The sequence below is a fragment of the Emydura macquarii genome, unplaced genomic scaffold (genome assembly GCF_026122565.2).
Source record: "Emydura macquarii macquarii isolate MOO-44397 ecotype Brisbane River unplaced genomic scaffold, CSIRO-AGI_Emac_v2 contig_306, whole genome shotgun sequence".
NCBI lineage: Eukaryota > Metazoa > Chordata > Testudines > Chelidae > Emydura > Emydura macquarii.
Window position 1 is genome coordinate 12,507,536 of NW_027130443.1, and position 17,033 is coordinate 12,524,568.

The 17,033-nt window shown below is 61.2% G+C and overlaps 1 protein-coding gene across 1 annotated transcript; it reads left to right on the top strand.

Annotated features, from left to right (window-relative positions):
- Nucleotides 1–1,258: 1,258 nt before the first annotated feature.
- SLC5A5 (solute carrier family 5 member 5) lies at nt 1,259–16,702 on the top strand. Its single transcript, XM_067559877.1, has 15 exons — nt 1,259–1,663; nt 4,716–4,781; nt 5,211–5,262; nt 5,879–5,946; nt 6,414–6,568; nt 7,082–7,222; nt 9,419–9,548; nt 10,233–10,321; nt 10,741–10,853; nt 11,107–11,177; nt 11,847–11,933; nt 12,217–12,422; nt 13,164–13,267; nt 14,119–14,234; nt 14,769–16,702. The coding sequence occupies exons 1-15, from the start codon at nt 1,292–1,294 to the stop codon at nt 14,988–14,990; spliced, it is 1,992 nt and encodes a 663-aa protein (XP_067415978.1). The 5' UTR covers nt 1,259–1,291; the 3' UTR covers nt 14,991–16,702.
- Nucleotides 16,703–17,033: the final 331 nt, after the last annotated feature.

The window sequence follows — 17,033 nt, forward strand, 5'->3', positions numbered from 1 at the left end:
TTTAAATACTTCCTCCTAACTTACTGCCACCTGCCCCCTTGGCCCCAGCAGTGAAAGGGTGCCTGGCACTGGACACGCGTGCCTTTAGATGATAGCTATGCCTGGATGACCTTGTTCTCCCATCAAACAAATCAACACTCCTCTGAGAAACTCGAAGCAGCCGCCTCCCTTATCGCAGCTCTGCTCACAGACTCCTGAAGAACGCTCCCAGTCCAGAGCTGCCCAGGTAGTCTGAGAAGCTGCTTCATCTCAAAGGGGTCCTGGATCTCCAAGAAGTCTCCCAGGCCGCTTCAGCTGGCAGAAAACTCTCTTCTCCTGCTGTGCTCTTGCTTTCCTAGCAGTTTAGTGGAGTTTGATTTAGTTATTTATCGGCTTATGAAACTTACTGTAAAACAAGACTTTTAGGACTCTTTTCTATTTTTTTAACAGAAGGGAAAAATTTTGTTGAGCCCAGAGCAGGTTTCTAACTGGCAACCTTTTAATCTTTGCACCTGCATCAGTTTCATTCGTCGCCTTTCTTTTTTATTTTTTTAAGCTGGGTATTTTCTTCCTGATGCCCTCACCTTTCGTATCTCCAGCTTCTCGGTGTGAAATACTGAGTCACTGGCATTGTTTCGAACAGGCGAGACCAGGTTTGGTTTAGTTTTTTTTTGATCAGCGGTTCCTAAATCTGCCTGGTGTTAATTTCTAACCACGTGTTTGACGTTCTTGATGGGTGTCCCCCTGAGCATTCCAGTTTGTAAAATATTTTGATTCTTTTTTTTTTTTCAGAAAGAATCCAGCCCAGATTGTTTTTTCTGTTTGTTTGTTTAAAAAATATTTATTCCCCGGCTGAGCCTGACACTGAACCTAGTGACTTTTCTGCAGCATGTGTCACTCTGTGTCCTGGAGCCAAACTGTGAATTTCAGTTTCTAAATTGCTTTGATTTTCATACACCATTTGCTGTTGTTAGTTTAAATCATTATTATTTGTTCCCTTCTCCCACAGTGAAATTCACGTGGTTAATCATAGGGGCTTTTCTACAGCCTTTTGCTGGCTTTCTGTGTCTCTGGTAGCTCTGCATTTGTGTCTGTCTCTCTGCCCGGGATCTAGAAGCTTTCCAAACTGCCTCTGCTTTGCTAGTGGAGCTCTCTGGTGGCTGTGGTGAGCCAGCAAGTTAGGGTACACGACGGACGTCCCGTTGCAACCCTAGCCACTGCTGCGAGCTGATCCGCTTGCAGGGGGGATATTGCGGTGCCGAGGTCCGTGTGTGCCTGAGGCGGGGGCGTTGCTCAGGTACCAGCTGGAACAATGTCCCAGGTGGGCAACATGGAGGTTTTCCTACCGGAGATGCTAACGTTCAGCCTCTGGGACTACGGGGTGTTTGGGCTGATGCTCCTGATCTCCACGGGGATCGGGCTCTTCTACGCCCTCTCCAAAGGCGGGCAGAAGACCAGCGAGGACTTCTTCACGGGGGGACGCCAGATGTCGGCCGTGCCCGTGGGCCTTTCGCTCTCGGCCAGCTTCATGTCGGCCATCCAGGTGCTGGGCGTGCCGGCAGAGGCCTACCGCTATGGCTTAAAGTTCCTGTGGATGTGTCTGGGGCAGCTGCTCAACACCCTGCTGACCGCCTACCTCTTCCTGCCCGTCTTCTACCGCCTGGGGCTGACCAGCACCTACGAGGTAAGGGAGGCTGGTGGGATGCAGGAGAGACAGCTGGGCAGAAGTGCGACCGGGGGTGGGTTGGTCCAGGGTCACTCTCAGGGCCCGTGACTCAGAGGGGCTGGTAGGGCTGGCTGGAGGCATTTCTAGGGGCAGCAGGAGCTTCACCCACACAGCTCTGCCTGTGCCCCTCAGTCCCGACCTGCAGCACCCCTGCTGTCCCAGCTTTGGGCACCCCCCACCCATCCCCCAGCTCCGCTCGGGCCCCTCAGTCTGGATCTGCAGCCCCCTGCTCTCCCAGCCCCGTGGCTCTGCTGAGCACGTTCGCCTGGTTGCTGAGTGGGGAAGGTCGGGAATCGCCTGCTCTCTGCTGGCCTTACAGAGCCCTGGCTCCTTATCGTTAGCAAACAGCATGTAGAACTGGCGCTGAGAAATCCACTGCCTCCAGATCTGGGGAGGGGGGAAATGGGGGGAAATCAGCGGGTGTCCCCTGGGATTGCAGTGTTCCCCCCCTCTCCTCCTTCAGACCGAGGGGAAGGATTGTCTTATGGTGAGACTCAGGACGCCTGGGTTCTATCGCTGGTTCAGGGGCAGACGTGGTTAGAACGGGGGACTAGGAGCCTGGTCTCTGTGGGTGCCTCTATTCCTGGCCCTGGACCATCTTATCCCTGACAAACCCCAGGGCTCCCCACTGGGCTTCCCGCGAGCTCTGCCAGTGCTTTGGTGGGGAAGGAGGCTGGGGCATGGATGGCTTTGAGTGCAAGCAGCTCTCAGCGTCTGCAGAGCCTGGGGCTTTCTGGCTGCTCCTTTCTCTAGCTGCAGTTGCCGTATGAGAGCCAACCAGTTCCGAGAGACTGGCCCCAGCCGAACCGTCTACTCCGGAGCAGGGGCGCTGAGCAGCTGCTCCCGTGAGATTCCCAGCTCTGATCTGCAGAGAGACTGGTGCTCCAGGGGCATCTGAGCTTTTGGCTGCTCCCCTGGACCCAACCATCGGTGGTTCCGGTCCCGCACAGGCAATCGGGCTGAGGCAATCCCTATGCAATCACGTGCGCTGCCCCTCGGCTGCGGGGACGGCCCCTTGGTAGTGGTCTGGGGGAGGGGAGCGGAGAGGTGCAGAATTAGAACCCAGATCCGAAACCCGCCAGCGATGGGGCGTTGGGATCCCAGCAGCAGATCCATCTTTTCCCGGGCTGCGTGAGGTTCTCTTAGGCCAATGCCAGAAGGGCCGGTGGAGATGTTCCCCCAGCCAGGAAACATGATGCCAGGGACCAGAACAGAAAGGGCCCTGGTAACCGACACCCCAGGGTTGCCCCTTTCTCATGGGAACAAGCCCACGGGAGGTGCGGGCAGGCGGGCAGGGTGGAAACTCCTGCGCTGTTCTCAGGGCGGGGGCTCAGAGGGCTGCACCCCTTCGCCGCCCCCCTGGCATGTTTCGAAGCTCGGTGCAAGCCTGTGAACCAGCCCCTCTCAGATCCTGGGCGCTCCATGGCCAGTCCACGTGCAGCACAGGTGGTTTTGGGGGGCTGCCCTGGGGAGGTCACGGGCTGCTCCGTGCACTAAGTGCTTTATTCTGTGTCTGCTTCCCCCTGGCTGAGCATAACCACCAGCATTTCCCAGCGCCCGGCGCAGACTCTATATCTGGGAAGCTCAGCCCTTGAAGGCCCAGTTGCCAGTACCACAGGCCCTGCGGGCCAAGTGCCCTGTGTGAATCCCTGGCGTGTGCTGGGATGTGTGCTAGGTGCTGTGGTATCCCTTGGGGCCAGCCATTCTCTTTGAAATGCAAGGATGACTCCCCTCTCTGTGTCCTGCCTGGTTGCACTGAAAATGCCACATGATCGTGGGCCAGCTCCAGCCTTGGGATCCCCCTGCGTGTTAACGGCGTGTCCCGAGAAGGGGGGCTGCATTAGCGAGCCATGCAGTGACATGCGAGAGGCAGCGGTCTCTGTGGAACCCATGAGTCCCCGGATCCTATGATAATCCTCTGGGTGGGGAGCTGGAAGGGTGGCCTTCTGGTTCCAATGCTGGCTGGGCACTCGGGAGATCTTGGCTCTGCCACGGAGCCCCTTTCCCTCTCTGTGCCTCAGTTTCCCATCTGCACAATGAGGCTGATGATACAGACCCACTCCACTGGGGAGATGCAAGGATAAAGGTGTTAATGATCGAGAAACGCCTGCTACCCTGGGTTGGGGAAGCCAGGTGAGCACCTCGATGCTGAATTCCAGTCCTGGGACTGGAGTGCTACCTGCCCCGGCCATGGGGCATCCTCCGCGGAATGGCTAAGGAATTCGGATGCTCGCCTGCCATTAAAACAAAGGGGGTCTCGGAGGCCGAGTCCCACCCTTTGCCTTTAGCAGAGATGTTCTCCTAGGAGAAGATGTTCTCAGCTCAGGAATGTCTCTCCCCTGCTCGGGATATTTTAGAGCAACAGGTTTTAATTCACGTCGAGTTAGGTTCCTCCGAGACATCTTGGGGGGGGAAGGGGGGGATGGAAATGCAGCGGAAATGCTGCTCCAGGGGACCCTATCTCTCTGTCTCGCACACACACATCAGGCAACCTTGGGAAGCTGAGATCCAGGGGCGCCGGGTCTGTGCGCTGGAGCCCCCGAGCGGCCGGCGGTAATCGGAGGGGTCAGAGCTGTGTGGTTTGAACTCTGATCCCTCCCTCGCTTTTATCCTCCCAACCCAGCACTGCTGTGAAAGGGAGGAGCAGCCCTGACCCGCTGACAGGAGCAAAGGTGGTTGCAATCCTGCCCCTGTGCAAGGTTTTATGGGGGCAGGGGCTGTACCGACCAGCCGAGAAAAACCACCCCAAAGGAAGGAAATGGGTTACATCGAGTCACATGCAGAACTGGATTCGTGCTCGGGGCGTCTATCTGGGACGGTTTCCACTGGGGGTCGAAAGGTGAGGCTGGGGGTCTGCCCCGAGCCAGGTTGGCTTGACGCCCCAGTAATGTTCTGGTGACACCGAGGAGACCGGGCCCCCTCCCATGGAAGAGACGGGCAAAGAGGTGCAGCGGGCCCCTGTGTCTCACACCCTCTCAGAGACTCACAGACTCCCCGTTCTCTCTTGCAGTACCTGGAGTTGAGATTCAGCAAGAAGGTTCGCCTCTGCGGGACCATCCAGTACATCATTGCCACGGTGCGTGGTCCTGGGGGGAGCCTGGGGGGGCCCCGGCTGGGGGAGGGGCCGTGTGTCACAATTGGCCCATGCAGGGTGGTATGGCACATCTGGGTGTGAGGGCTGTGTACGGGGGCCGCACAGGCGGAGAGGTCTAAGCACAGCGACAGTGGGGTTTGAACCAACAGCGCCCTGAGCATCCTGGGATAAAGGGGCCGTGCTGCAGCGTGGCCTAGGGGGTAGTGCACTGAGCTGTGAGGCAGGACAGCCGGGATCTAGCCCCACCTCTAACGCCAGGGGCCAGGTCACGTCCCGCTGGGTGCCTCTGCCCGAGGCATGCCCCTGTGAACAGCTTGAGAGTCAAGAGCCTCCCTGTCCCTGCCCCTGGGGTCTGGGCTCTCGCTGGCCTGGGCTCGGCGTCCTCTGTGCTAACTCTTTGTTCCGCTGCAGATGCTCTACACGGGGATAGTCATCTACGCCCCGGCGCTGATCCTCAACCAAGGTACGTCCCCTCCCTCCCCCCACCTCTCGTGGTTTCCATTCTCAGGCCCTTGAGCCGGCGCCTTGCACCCTGGGCCGAACCCTGAAAAGGGGGGAAAACAAACCCAGGGGCCTGGCCTGCGTACAATGATGATTTCTATTACTGCAGCGCCCAGGTGCCCGCTGCGCAAGGTGCTGTACAAACTCAGACCACGGAGGGGGCTCCTGCCCCAAGGATCTCGCAGTCTGAGCACTTCCTCGATTTCCTCTGCTGCTGTTTGAAGCCATTTGTAGGGCCGTTGTCCTCACAGCCCGTGACTCCCGCTGGCCCCATGGACTCCAGTGGAGCTATGGCTGATGTATACCCATGGGGGGGCTGGCCCCATTGACTCAGTGGGGCGATGCTGATTTACACCCACGGGCGATTCGTCCCGGTGTCTCTTGTGTGTGCCGTCACACTCCAGCTCTGTCTGATGGGCCCGGGCTGCAAACTTTGGCCCTAGATCCACCCAGGCCCCGAAGCTCAGGGGTTGGAGATCTGAAGTTCTGCACTGGGCCCATCTCCCTGCTCCGGTGGGGCTGCCCAGCTGGCGCAGGTAATGTTTCTCCTCCGCTGACTGGCTGCTTCTTTGATTCAGTGACCGGGCTGGATATCTGGGCGTCCCTTCTCTCCACGGGAGCCATCTGCACCTTCTACACCACCATAGTGAGTACCCACCACTCCCAAAGCCCAGCCCACCACCCCGGATGCCAGCAAGCGTCCTTCAGCTGCGCGACTGGGTGCAGGAGAGAGCCCGGAAATCCGCGAGAGGCGGGCGGGGATGGGGTAGCCGGGATCATCCCCGACGGGATATCCTTGTGCTTCGTCCCGTGCAAAGGCTCCAGCTTGGAGCTCCCATCCCAGGCCCGGCGGGATTCTTCCACAATCTGTTAGCAGGTCACACCAGCGATGACCTGAGGATAACATTAGCTGGGGGGTGCCTCTCCCTGCCCCCTTGCAACAAGCTAAGCCATGGGGCCAGGGCCCCAGCCGCTGCAGATCAGCGTCGTTTCACTGATATTGACGGATCTGTGCTGGTTTGCTGCAGCCCAGGGTCTGGTCCCTGGCGGCTCTTTGACGTTACTCGGGAACTGGCTGCCCAGGACGCTGACCCTCCTCTTCTCCCTCTCCAGGGCGGGATGAAGGCCGTGATCTGGACAGACGTGTTCCAGGTGTTTGTGATGCTCTCCGGGTTCATCGCCATCTTCATCCAGGGGACGCTGGTGGTGGGCGGCCCGGGCGCAGTCCTGGAGATCGCGAACAATAACTCCAGGATCAACCTGGGCGAGTACGTGCGTTTCCCAGCGTGAGATTTCACACCAGAGCCCCGCTAACCGTGAGCCGCACCGGCCCCTAGACCTCCCTCCTCTGCCAGAGCCGGCAACAGAACCCAGGCGTCCTGGCTCCCAGCCCCTTGCTCACACCGCTCTGGACACGGAGGTGTCCTCACTGAGTAGGGCTGCTGGCTGCCCCAGGGGGTTTTCCCAGACGGTCTCCATTTTTAGCGGGGTGATCTCTCCCCGCCTGCGTCCATGTCCCCCACCGGGGCCCTGCATGATATCCTCAAGCAACGCAGTGTGCCCATTCCCTGCCCTTCTCTGGGCCATGATGGTGCCGAAATACCATCCCATTGCATTGGGATGTCCCTGCGTGGCTGGGGCAGGAGATGGAATTGCCAAGATGGTGGCCTGCCCCCCCCCCCTACTTATGGGGCAGGGTAAATAGTCTGTGTTGGGAGACTCTCCTCCTGCGTGGCTGGCTCAATCTGTGTCTCCCCCTTCCCTCCCCGCTCTGCCTGCAGCTTCAACCTGGACCCCAGGCAGCGCTATACCTTCTGGACCTTCACCTTCGGGGGCACCCTGGTGTGGCTGTCCATGTACGGCGTGAACCAGGCCCAGGTCCAGCGCTATGTGGCCTGCAAGACCGAGTGCGAGGCAAAACTGTGAGTCTCCCACCCCCACTTCCTGCATCCTCAGGAAGGGGAAACTGAGGCAGGGCGTAACTTCCTAGGGACGTGGGAACCTGGCTGCTGGGGGAGTGCAGCACGGAGAGACGGCTGTGGGCAGGCCCTGGACTGTCTCCAGAGCCAGGGGATTATTGACAAGGGTGGGGGCACTGCTGCCCTGTCAGACTGCAAGCACGCAGCATGGGGGGAGGTAGGATGAGAACCCTGGAGCTTCCGTTCCCACGGCACAAGCCTCCATCCCCCTGAACTAAGGGGGCCCTGGAGCGAGTCTCCCCACAGGTCCATGTGGGCTCAGCCGCTGCCCGGCAGCGCCCCGTGGCCTAGAAAGACATTTCCCTGCCAGTGATGCCGGTGGGAACGTGTAGCCGCCTGGCTCCAAGGGCATTCCCGGACCCCGCCCCACTGTGCCACTTCTTACCACTGCCCATTGCAGATGGCCCTTGCCCCACAGCAGCTGGCCGGTGGCTCGGCGTCCTGCGTGGTGGGGACAGCTCAGGGCGTGGGCGGGAAGGAGGAGCCTTGGTCCCTCCTGCCCGACCACTGTGTGGGAGGGTGATTCGTCCAGGGTTTGTTGGTCTGGACGTGCCACAATCTGCCCATGTGCCGGTATCTCTAACCTGAACGCGCCTCCCCCTCCTGTGCGAGTCTATAGACACAAGCCTTATTCCATCAGACGCTGATAACCCAACCTCCTCCAGCACGCTGATAATGGCGAGCTGCCCCACCCGGCTGGCCAGGCCAGAGCTCAGGCCAGGCCTCACGTACCACAGGAGCTTATTGGTGGCTGTGGTTGTGTCGGTTCCAAGAACCAGCAGAGATTAAAGCTCTTGGCCTTGGTGATATCTTGTGGCAGTGAGTTCCCCAGGCCGCTGCAGTGAGGGATGACATGTGACTGTGGGTACTAGCTGGCTGGGGGTGGGGATTTGTGAGGAGCTACGTGAGTGTCTAGCCAGCTCCACAAGGACTGATGGTTGTTCCCGTCTGACGGTGGCCTGTGAAAATCAGGGCCCGGTGGGTCTCTAACTGGGCACGAAAAAATGGTGGCACGTGGGCTCGGTGGCCACTTGTTGAAAACGTTGGCCCGAGTGTTGCATTCATCGGAGGGTGAGGGGGAAATGACGTGAGGGAGAGACCACGCATTTCCCCGCCTGCCAGGGCTGAGATTTGCACAGTGTGGGGCGGGGGCTAGGTGGAGAGGAACCCTTCCCTGGAGACATTGTGGGGGATCACAGGCGGGAACGCGTCCGAGCTGGCTGGGGCTCGTGTGAAGGGAAAGCGTGGAAGCCGAGAGGGAGGCTTGCCCAGCTGCAGTATGGAGGGAAGAGACTCTCCTGTCGCAAGGCAGCAGGGACAGAGTCTACGCTGCTCAGCGCAGCAAACGGAGAAGCTGCCCAGGGAGGCAGGCCGGGGTACAGCTCTGCCGGGAAGAGAGCTGGGTATTTTTGACCCTGCCGCTTTGGTTTGTTTCGTAGACAGCTGGGACGTGCGCTCCCCAGCTAGGATTGGTCCCAGGGCGTGTCACAGCCTGGGGTCTCCCAGGGGCCAGAACGGTGGCGGGAATCCAGAGCCTGGAACACCACCGCTGATCCCTGGGGGGAGCAGGTGCCGGGTGACAGGAGACGGTTGTTCTCTGCATGGCCAGATTCAGGCCCTGGGTTCTTCACGGTCCCTCCAGCCAGGAGGCCCTTTTTGAGAGGGGATCTGACCGGGCAGTCTCCGGGCCGTGGGCCGAGCTCTGTGGCATTGCTCCCTGCACTGAGCTGTGAGTGGCGAGGGGGCTCGGTCCGGTGCGGAGATGGAGGCTCTCCTCAGAGGTGCTCCGCAGATCTCAAGCCGGGCTCGACACCCCGAATCAATAGGCTCTGTCTGGCAGCGTTGGCCCCAGCGTCCCGTCTGGGTCAGGGTGAGGAGGGCACATTGCCGGAATACTAACTGGAGGCCTGTACAAAGGAACCTATGGGAATTAGGCACCCAAGTCCCACTGAAATGGGGCACCTCCGTCCCAGCCTGAGGCCGGCGGAAGCTTGCCCTGCCTCTGCCGTTGTGGGGATAAACACAGACCACTGGGGCTGCCCGGCCGTCGGAGGGGAACGCTGGCTCCTGGCCAGGCCGCACTGGGCCGCGTTGTTGGCTTTGTCCCGGTTGTGATCTCTGCCGCCCATGTGTCCGCAGGGCTCTGCTGGTCAATCAAGTGGGCCTCTTCGTCATCGTCTCCAGCGCGCTGGCCTGTGGCATTGTGATGTTTGCTCTCTACAAGGACTGCGACCCCCTCCTGGCCGGATACATCTCGGCCCCCGACCAGGTACCCACGGCCCCACTCCAGGGGCCTTGCTCGAGTGAACCTGACCTGCCCCCTTAACGACCCGCTGGAGGAGATCAAGGCAAGAGGCCACAGGGAGGGAGCTTGACATGCGTCTGGTGAAGACCCCCCCATGGATCATTAACTCTTTCGAGTCCGTGGGCAGAACAGGACACCGGGGTTCTTTTCCCGGTTCTGGGGAAGGGATTATTCCCTCATGGTTGGAGTGTGGCACTAGGAACCAGGAAACCTGGGTTCTCCTCCTGGTCCTGTCGCATGACCCGGGATGGGTCCCTTCCCCTTTCTGTGCCTCAGTTTCCCTGTCTATAAAACAGGGCTGGTGCTTTGCTCTCCTCTTGCAGAGTGCTCCCAGGCCCCGGGATGGAAGACGCCACGCCCAGCGCTCGGTATTATGGCTGTTAGCCCACGTCTCTGAGCGCCAACTTTGGGGCATCACCTTCTCCGTGCCCTGCTTGTCGGGTGTAAGCTGCTCTCCGGGGTGGGACCATTTCTCTGCAGAAAGCCCCTGCCTGCCCCCCTTCTCCCCCCATCAGAAGAGGGGATTTAGTCTCACTCTGAGAATAGTCTGGGCTACACTAGGGACTTGAGACAAGCCCTGGAGGCTCTGCTCTCCCCCGTCAGCCTTGCCTCAGGCTCCTCTGTAATGTGGCCGTCTCCTCCTTGCAGTACATGCCCTACCTGGTCCTGGACATCTTTGAGAAGTACCCGGGCGTGCCCGGTCTCTTCCTGGCCTGCGCGTACAGCGGGACTCTTAGGTAAGAGGCAGAGCCCAGCTCCCCTCGTGGGGGGCCGGCTGTCCCACGCCCCTTTGTTACTTGGCTGCTTGGCGCTGCTGGCTCTGGGGTGGAGCTCCTCAGCGGTTTGGGACAGGAAGTGAGGAGGAAGGTCGCTGTGCCCAGCTGCAGCTAAAGGGGCAGCTCCAGGTGCCGACTGGGGTCGCCTGCCCTGGGCACGGACAGGACTGTGCGGCAGGTGCCCCTAACCCTGCGGCCCGGGGCTCAGCACTGGTCCCATGGGCAGAACGCTCTCTGCTGGTTCCCGCTGCTCTCCCTGCAGCCTGTCCCTGCTGGTGTCTGGTCTGGCCCGACCCCACCCGGCCCGTGAGACCGGCGGGCAGCCCACGGGGCCCAGCTGTGCCTGCCTCCCCTCTGCTCACGCCCCCCTCTCTCCCCAGCACCGCCTCCACCAGCATCAACGCCATGGCGGCCGTCACCGTGGAAGACCTCATCAAGCCCAACATGCCCTCCCTGTCGCCGCGGAAACTCGCCCTCATCTCCAAGGGATTGTGTAAGTGCCGGGGGTGGAAGGGAGGGTCCCTGTGTGGGGCTGCCCAGGCCCTCTGCCCGGGAGGGGAGGGGGTGCTGCATTTCACCCAAGCTGCTTAGGGGGACACATGGGGACCCCGAGCTGCTCCCTGCCTCCCCCCCCCCCCCCCGATTCCTCAGCCCCCTGCCAATGGAGCTGGCGCTGGCAGGGGAGGGGGTGGGTCCGATGCTGGGGCTGCTTCCCCGTCCTGAGGCTGGTTTTCTCCATCCCGCAGCCTTGATCTACGGCACCTCGTGCATCACGGTGGCGGCCTTGTCTTCCCTGCTGGGCGGCGGCGTGTTGCAGGTAAGGATCCCCCCGGCCAGATGGGGCCATGCTCCGGGTTCTGCCCGGTCTGCGGCACAGCACCTGCTGCTCCTGTTGGCTTGTTGGGAGACCATGCGCAGCACGGGCTTTGTCCCGGTGCTGGATATATCGGTGCCAGCCCCCTGGAGCTTTGGCGCGTGGGGTGGGGGGAGGGGGAGGGGGAGGGAGCTGTCCCACAGGCTCCTCACAGCAGCAGGATCCCCCCGCCGCTGCTGGGTTGTAGCTCAGTAGCCTGCAGCTGAATCGAATTCAAGTTCCTGTCCCCTGTTTCAAGTCCACGAGGTTTTTCAGACGGGACAGACACACAGTTCCTGGACAGACCCTCCTGAGAGGAGCTGGTCAGAAAACACCGGCCCTTGTCCCCTTTTCTAGCAGAAAACGAACATTTCCACCCACCATTTCACGAAAACCCAACTTTTATGTTTTGATGGGCGGGGCCAGGGGCGGAGCCACTTTCGGTTTTCTGTGAAAATGAGAATTCTCTCCCGCAAATGCCCGTGTGCAAAATGCCAGGTGTTTTTTTTTCATTTAAAAAAGAAAAAGTGTAGATGGGAAACTCTTGACCTGCTTTTCTCCCGGGACCCCGAGCACCAAACCCCTTCCAGGTCCTGGCTGAGTCTTGGCTTCCTTCCCCCCCAATTTCTCCAGGGTTCCTTCACCGTCATGGGAGTGATCAGCGGCCCACTGCTTGGAGCCTTCATCCTTGGGATGTTCATACCTGCCTGCAACACGGTTGTAAGTCCCTGGCGGGGGGGTGGGGGAGCCTGGTTTGGTGCATCGGAAGCGGGGAGCTGGCGCTCGGGGTGACTCTGGGTAAAGGGAGTGGGAGATTGGGGGCGTCCATTGGCTGTATACGGGGCGTATTGGCCCAGGGGATGCCAGCTGCCTTTTTTGACTCCAGCTGCACGTGCCTGTATCAAAGATAGGGAAGATGCTGACCCTGGGGGATGCCCGAGAACCCTGGGTGACGGCTATAGCCCAGGCGCTGGCTGAATCCTGGTTTCTTCTCTGCTTCCAGGGGGTTTTTGCAGGCTTGGGGATTGGTTTTGCCCTCTCCTTCTGGGTGGCCGTGGGGGGCACCATCTACCCACCCAGTGAGGACACCATGGGGGTGCTGCCGTACTACGGGGACCTGTGCCCGCTCTACAACGCTAGCGAGGGGCTCAATGGAACTATCGTCCTGGGACCCCTGCCGCCGCGGAACGTCTCCGAGCCCCTGGAAAGGTACGGCTGGGAAAGAAGGAGCGCGTGACTGAATCCAGCAGGGCCTGGATCCTGGACTGAATCGTGGTGGTGGCAGTGGGTGGTCGGCTGCTGGTCTCACAAGGCCTTTTCCTTAGCTGGAGACCTCCTGTGCGGCCGTGAGTTTCACGGTGCAGCTTCGCTGAGGGGCGCTGTTGCAAGCAGCAGGGGAACGTGCTCCTTGCCTGCATCTCTCCAAGGAGAGTCAGGTTTTGGGGCAGAGTCGCTCCCTGAACTTGGGCGGCGGTCTCTGGGCTGGCAGTCCCGACGGAGGGGTTGGCTACACACCATCTGCGATGGCGCTGGTCCGCGCCCGGTGTAGATAGGGTAAATAAACCAGCAAAATAGGGGTCACTGACTTCTCCTCCAATGGGAAATGGACCTGCAGAGCCCCGACCTCATCTGATGGGCGACTCCCTTATTAGCAGTCTCAGTATTTAGCACTTGTCGGACCTGCAGAGCTCAGGCACGTTGGGGCTCACGGTGCGAGGTTCAGGTCCTGACCCGAAGACGTCTCCTTCTGCAAGGCCAGAGGTCGCAGAGGGCTGAGCCAGGCCTGTGGGCTGGGGAAGGCAGGGTCACAAACATACGAGGGTGTGGGCAACTCTCAGCCTCGACGACCCCCCGGGAACAGAACCTCCCTTGAACAGCCTCGATCGATTGGGTCCGGGTTTTCTTCAGCCACTCGCGACCTCACTTCCTCCGATGTCGCTGTTTTCGCAGGTCGGGCGCTGCCGACGACTTCTATGCCATTTCCTACCTCTACTACGGCGCGCTGGGGACACTGTCCACCGTGCTGGTGGGGGTGCTGATAAGTTACCTGACAGGTAATGCCAGTGCGAGGTGCAAGGAAGGGCAGCTGTGCGCCAGCCCAGCCAACGGGCTGGGGTGCCACTCGCCTGGCATCCTACGGAGCTTGAGACTGGGCGGAGGGCAGGAGAGGAAAGGGCAGATTTGGATGATCTAGTAAGAACGTGGCACGGATGCGCTGCCGGGACGTGTGGAACCCACAGATCCGGGGCAGCGACGGAGCAGGCTTCCCCCCCTTGGGCCGTCCCAGCCGACCTCTCGTGGCCTCTCTGTGGGGCCTGCCAATGAGTGGCCCACCTAGTGACAACACCAGGGACCACGGGTCCGCGGGGCGCTGGGCTGAGCCCCACCGATGCGTGTCACGTGGCCCACCAGCCAGCACTCGGGCAGCCACTGCTTTGTGGCCACCCGCCCAAGCTGGAGTCACACCAGCAACCTACGAAGGATAGGATCTCTGCCTCATCACCCCTCCAGTCTGGACCCCAGCCCGCACACGGAGAGCGTCAAACCAACTTCTGGAGACGAGTAGAGAGCGGCGGCCCCAGGGCACCGACCCGACTGCAGGCCTCTGCCAGGGGAGGGAGGACGCTCTTGAGATTGAGCTTTGGGACTTGGGAGACAGGACCCTGCATGTGATCTTGGGAAAGTCTGATGTCTCCCTGCCTCAGTTTCCCCATCAGTGACTGGGGGAGAACACTCCCTGGCCTGATCAATAGGGGATTCAGTGTCCGCCGGGGCTGGGCGGTGCTGGGGGTGGGCGAAGGCTGCGTGGGCACTGCTTTGCCCTGCTCCTGGTTCGATAGGTGTTGATCCAGAATGGCGATTAGACGGGGACTTGGCCCATCCGCTTTTCCTTGTTTTTCGGTAGGTCCTACCAAGAGGAGCCAGATCCCCCCAGGGGTGCTGTGGTGGGACATCATGAAGCAAACGTCCTCACTGTCCCCGGAGGGCAGGAAGAACCCCTTTGAGGACAGTCTGACTAAGGTAACGGAGTCAGGGTGGTGCTGAGTCCTGGGGGGTCCCAGAGGAGGGGGCGGTTCCTCCTCTCTGCTCTGGGTTTCTGCCGGCTCGGTTTGCAGCATGGTGGCTGCTGGGGCATCTCTAGGGCAAAACCCCGCTTCAGTGCAAAGCTGGGAGCCAGGGCGGCCTTGGCCAGATGTCGCAGCCGGGCATCTCTGACGGGGACCCACCTCCCCGCCTCCCCCCCCGCCAGTCCTGCAGGGCATCTGTCCCTGCGCATCACCGGGGCTCACTTCATCGGAGGCAGCTTTAGCACAGTCTGCCTGGGTTGGGGGGATGAGAATGGGGTCACCTTCCCCCCCCCCCCCGCCGAGCCAAGCCGCCAGGAGCTGGGCTGAGCACGGCGCCCTTGGCACATGTCCCGACCGGTTTGCTGGCCGGGCCGGTGATGCCGCGGGGGCCGGGCAGGGGCAGGAGTCTCACGCTGGACAGATAAGGCAGGGCTCTCCCAGGCACCACGGTCTGTATCAGCCCCTCCATCTCTGCTCTCCCCTGCAGGGTGCAGACCCGGAGGACTCCCCTGTTCTGCAGAAGAAGCCATTCAGCTCCTCCGCGTTCCTGCTGCCGGGGCTGGCGGGCAGTGAAGAGGCCGACCAGGCGCTGCTGGCGAAGCGGGCGGAGGCGGGTGCCCCGCTGGAGTGGGGCTCCGAGGAGTTCCTCTGGCTCTGCCCCCCCGTCGACCCCAGCTGCTGCCACCTGCTACGGGAGACCAAGGTCTAGGGCCGGGCTGGCCTCCTGGGGGCTGGCGCCCCAAAGGGAGGCTGCGCTCGGTCACCCCTGAGCCAGAGTCAAGGAGGGTGGGGGGGGTGAGATGAATCCAGCCCGCACCCCAGGGAAGGAGCTGTGGACGGAGCAGCCCTGGGCTGGCCAAGCCCCTCCATGTCCCCCCCAGCAAGGACAGTGCAGGGAGGGAGTATTCTCAGCACAGCCAGGGGGGCAGGTACAGCGCCCCACGCCCTGCACCGCCCCCTCCAGGGGGTGCCCTGCAACGCAGCTGCACGAAGCGACCTGGGCACGGCAGGTGCCAGGCAAAGCCCGAGCGGGCTTGGGAAGGCAGGAGCCACACGAAGGAGCCAAGCTGCAACTGGTGCTGTACCGGCAGCCCCCTGGCGGGGACAGGGCAGGGCCTGGTCTGGCACGTTGTGGGACGTCTGCATCTCTCTGCAGAGGGCAAGTTTGTCCTTGTCTAGAGCTGCGCAGCCCCTCCACGCCCCCGGCTGTTAACACAGCGACAAATGGAGCCCTGGGATTTAGGTCACTGATTTATTTACTCCTGTTTATGGAGATGGGGAAACTGAGGCAGAGAGCCGGGGGGGTGGGGGAGGGGAAGCGTTTGGCCAAGGCACACTGGAGAAAAGGGCTGTAGAAACAACTCAGGAGTTGAGGCTCGCAGGTTGCTGTGCTGATCACCAGAGCAGCGCTCGCCGCCTCTGCTACTCCAGGGATTGCCAAGGGCAGGCAAGACGCTGGGGCAGGACCCTGAGCTGCCTCCCCCTCCATTCTGAATCCCGGGCCCAGGCTGCCCGCACCCTCCCCTCTTCCTCACATGGCCGGGGCTCAGCGGCGCTCTGGGTCTGATAAACACCAGCTAGGGCAGCCCCCCTCCAATCTCTGCCTCTGTCCCACTGGAGCCAGGACTGGCTTCTCTGCCCCTGGCCCTCACAGCGGAAGCTAGGTACAATACCAGCTCATTCGAATGGTGTGGGGCGGGTAGCCCGAGCTCAGGGGGACAGACGGGGCTGAGTCAGCCCTACCCTGGGCTGGCCTCTTGGGTCAGCAATTGGGCCACGTCCCCAGCGGCTAGCGCCGCTGATGTTCCTGGTCTCCAGCTGGGGCTGCGGGCTGAGCCATCTCCGTCCAGCACTGCTCAGCGCCGGCCGGGAGGTTTCAGGGAGTGTTTGGAATGAATGGTGACTCTCTCCAGCGCTCCGGGCCCCCTCTGTCAGCGTCTCCATCGGCCGGCCTGGCTTCCCACCCCGGGTCCCACTGGCAGGGCCCGAGGCACGGCTGCTGCCTCTTGCGTAACACCTCAGTGCCCCGTGTACCTTATCGACCCACCACGGACTGTATCAGCTCGCGGAATATCTTATCTGCCCACCGCCCACCTTATCGGGCAGACAAGGGCCTGTTGACTGTAAACACCTTGCTCTAATAAAGATTGGGGAAGGAAATAATTTGTGCGTGCATGCGTGTGTGGACAGGGGCGCGAACTAAAAAAATCAGACCCACAAAGGCTTCAACGCAAGCTCCCGGCTCCGGCTGAGGGGGAGATGGCACGTTAAGGCACCTTGGCGCGGTCCCAGTTCTGGGCGGGTTGGGGGCCATGGCCTCAGAGGCGGCTGATCTCACTTACCCCGCACGCCTGGGCTGCCCGTCGAGCTGAGGCTGCGCACTTCGCCACCCTCGAGGGGTTGGAGCGTGCAGGGCCCCTGGGAGGCAGGGCCGGGCTCTTGGCCCCATTGAACAGATGGGGAAACCGAGGCCCGGAGCTGCAGCAAAGTGTCCAGACAATCTATGGCGCAGCAAGGACTTGAACCTGGGTCTGCGGCACGGGCCATAACCCCACCGCACGGTCCTTCCTCGTGACAGCTCCGCTGCGTCCTGAAGCTGCTTAGAAACTGAATAGCTCCCGGCAGTGCTGCTTGCTATGGCTCCATTTCCCCCTCCCCCTCCCCAACTAAGTCCTGCCCTGACAGGCCCCACTCGCCACGCTCAGGGTTTGCTGGGAAAGCTCAGACACCCGTGGGCAGCATTTTCCCCCAG

Bases quoted from the DNA above. Each gene is read 5' to 3' on its own strand.
- SLC5A5 (XM_067559877.1), top strand. From the start codon at position 1,292: ATGTCCCAGGTGGGCAACATGGAGGTTTTCCTACCGGAGATGCTAACG. The intron at 10,854-11,106 runs GTAAGTGCCGGG...TCCATCCCGCAG, and splicing joins CCTCATCTCCAAGGGATTGT to CCTTGATCTACGGCACCTCG. The intron at 11,934-12,216 runs GTAAGTCCCTGG...CTCTGCTTCCAG, and splicing joins TACCTGCCTGCAACACGGTT to GGGGTTTTTGCAGGCTTGGG.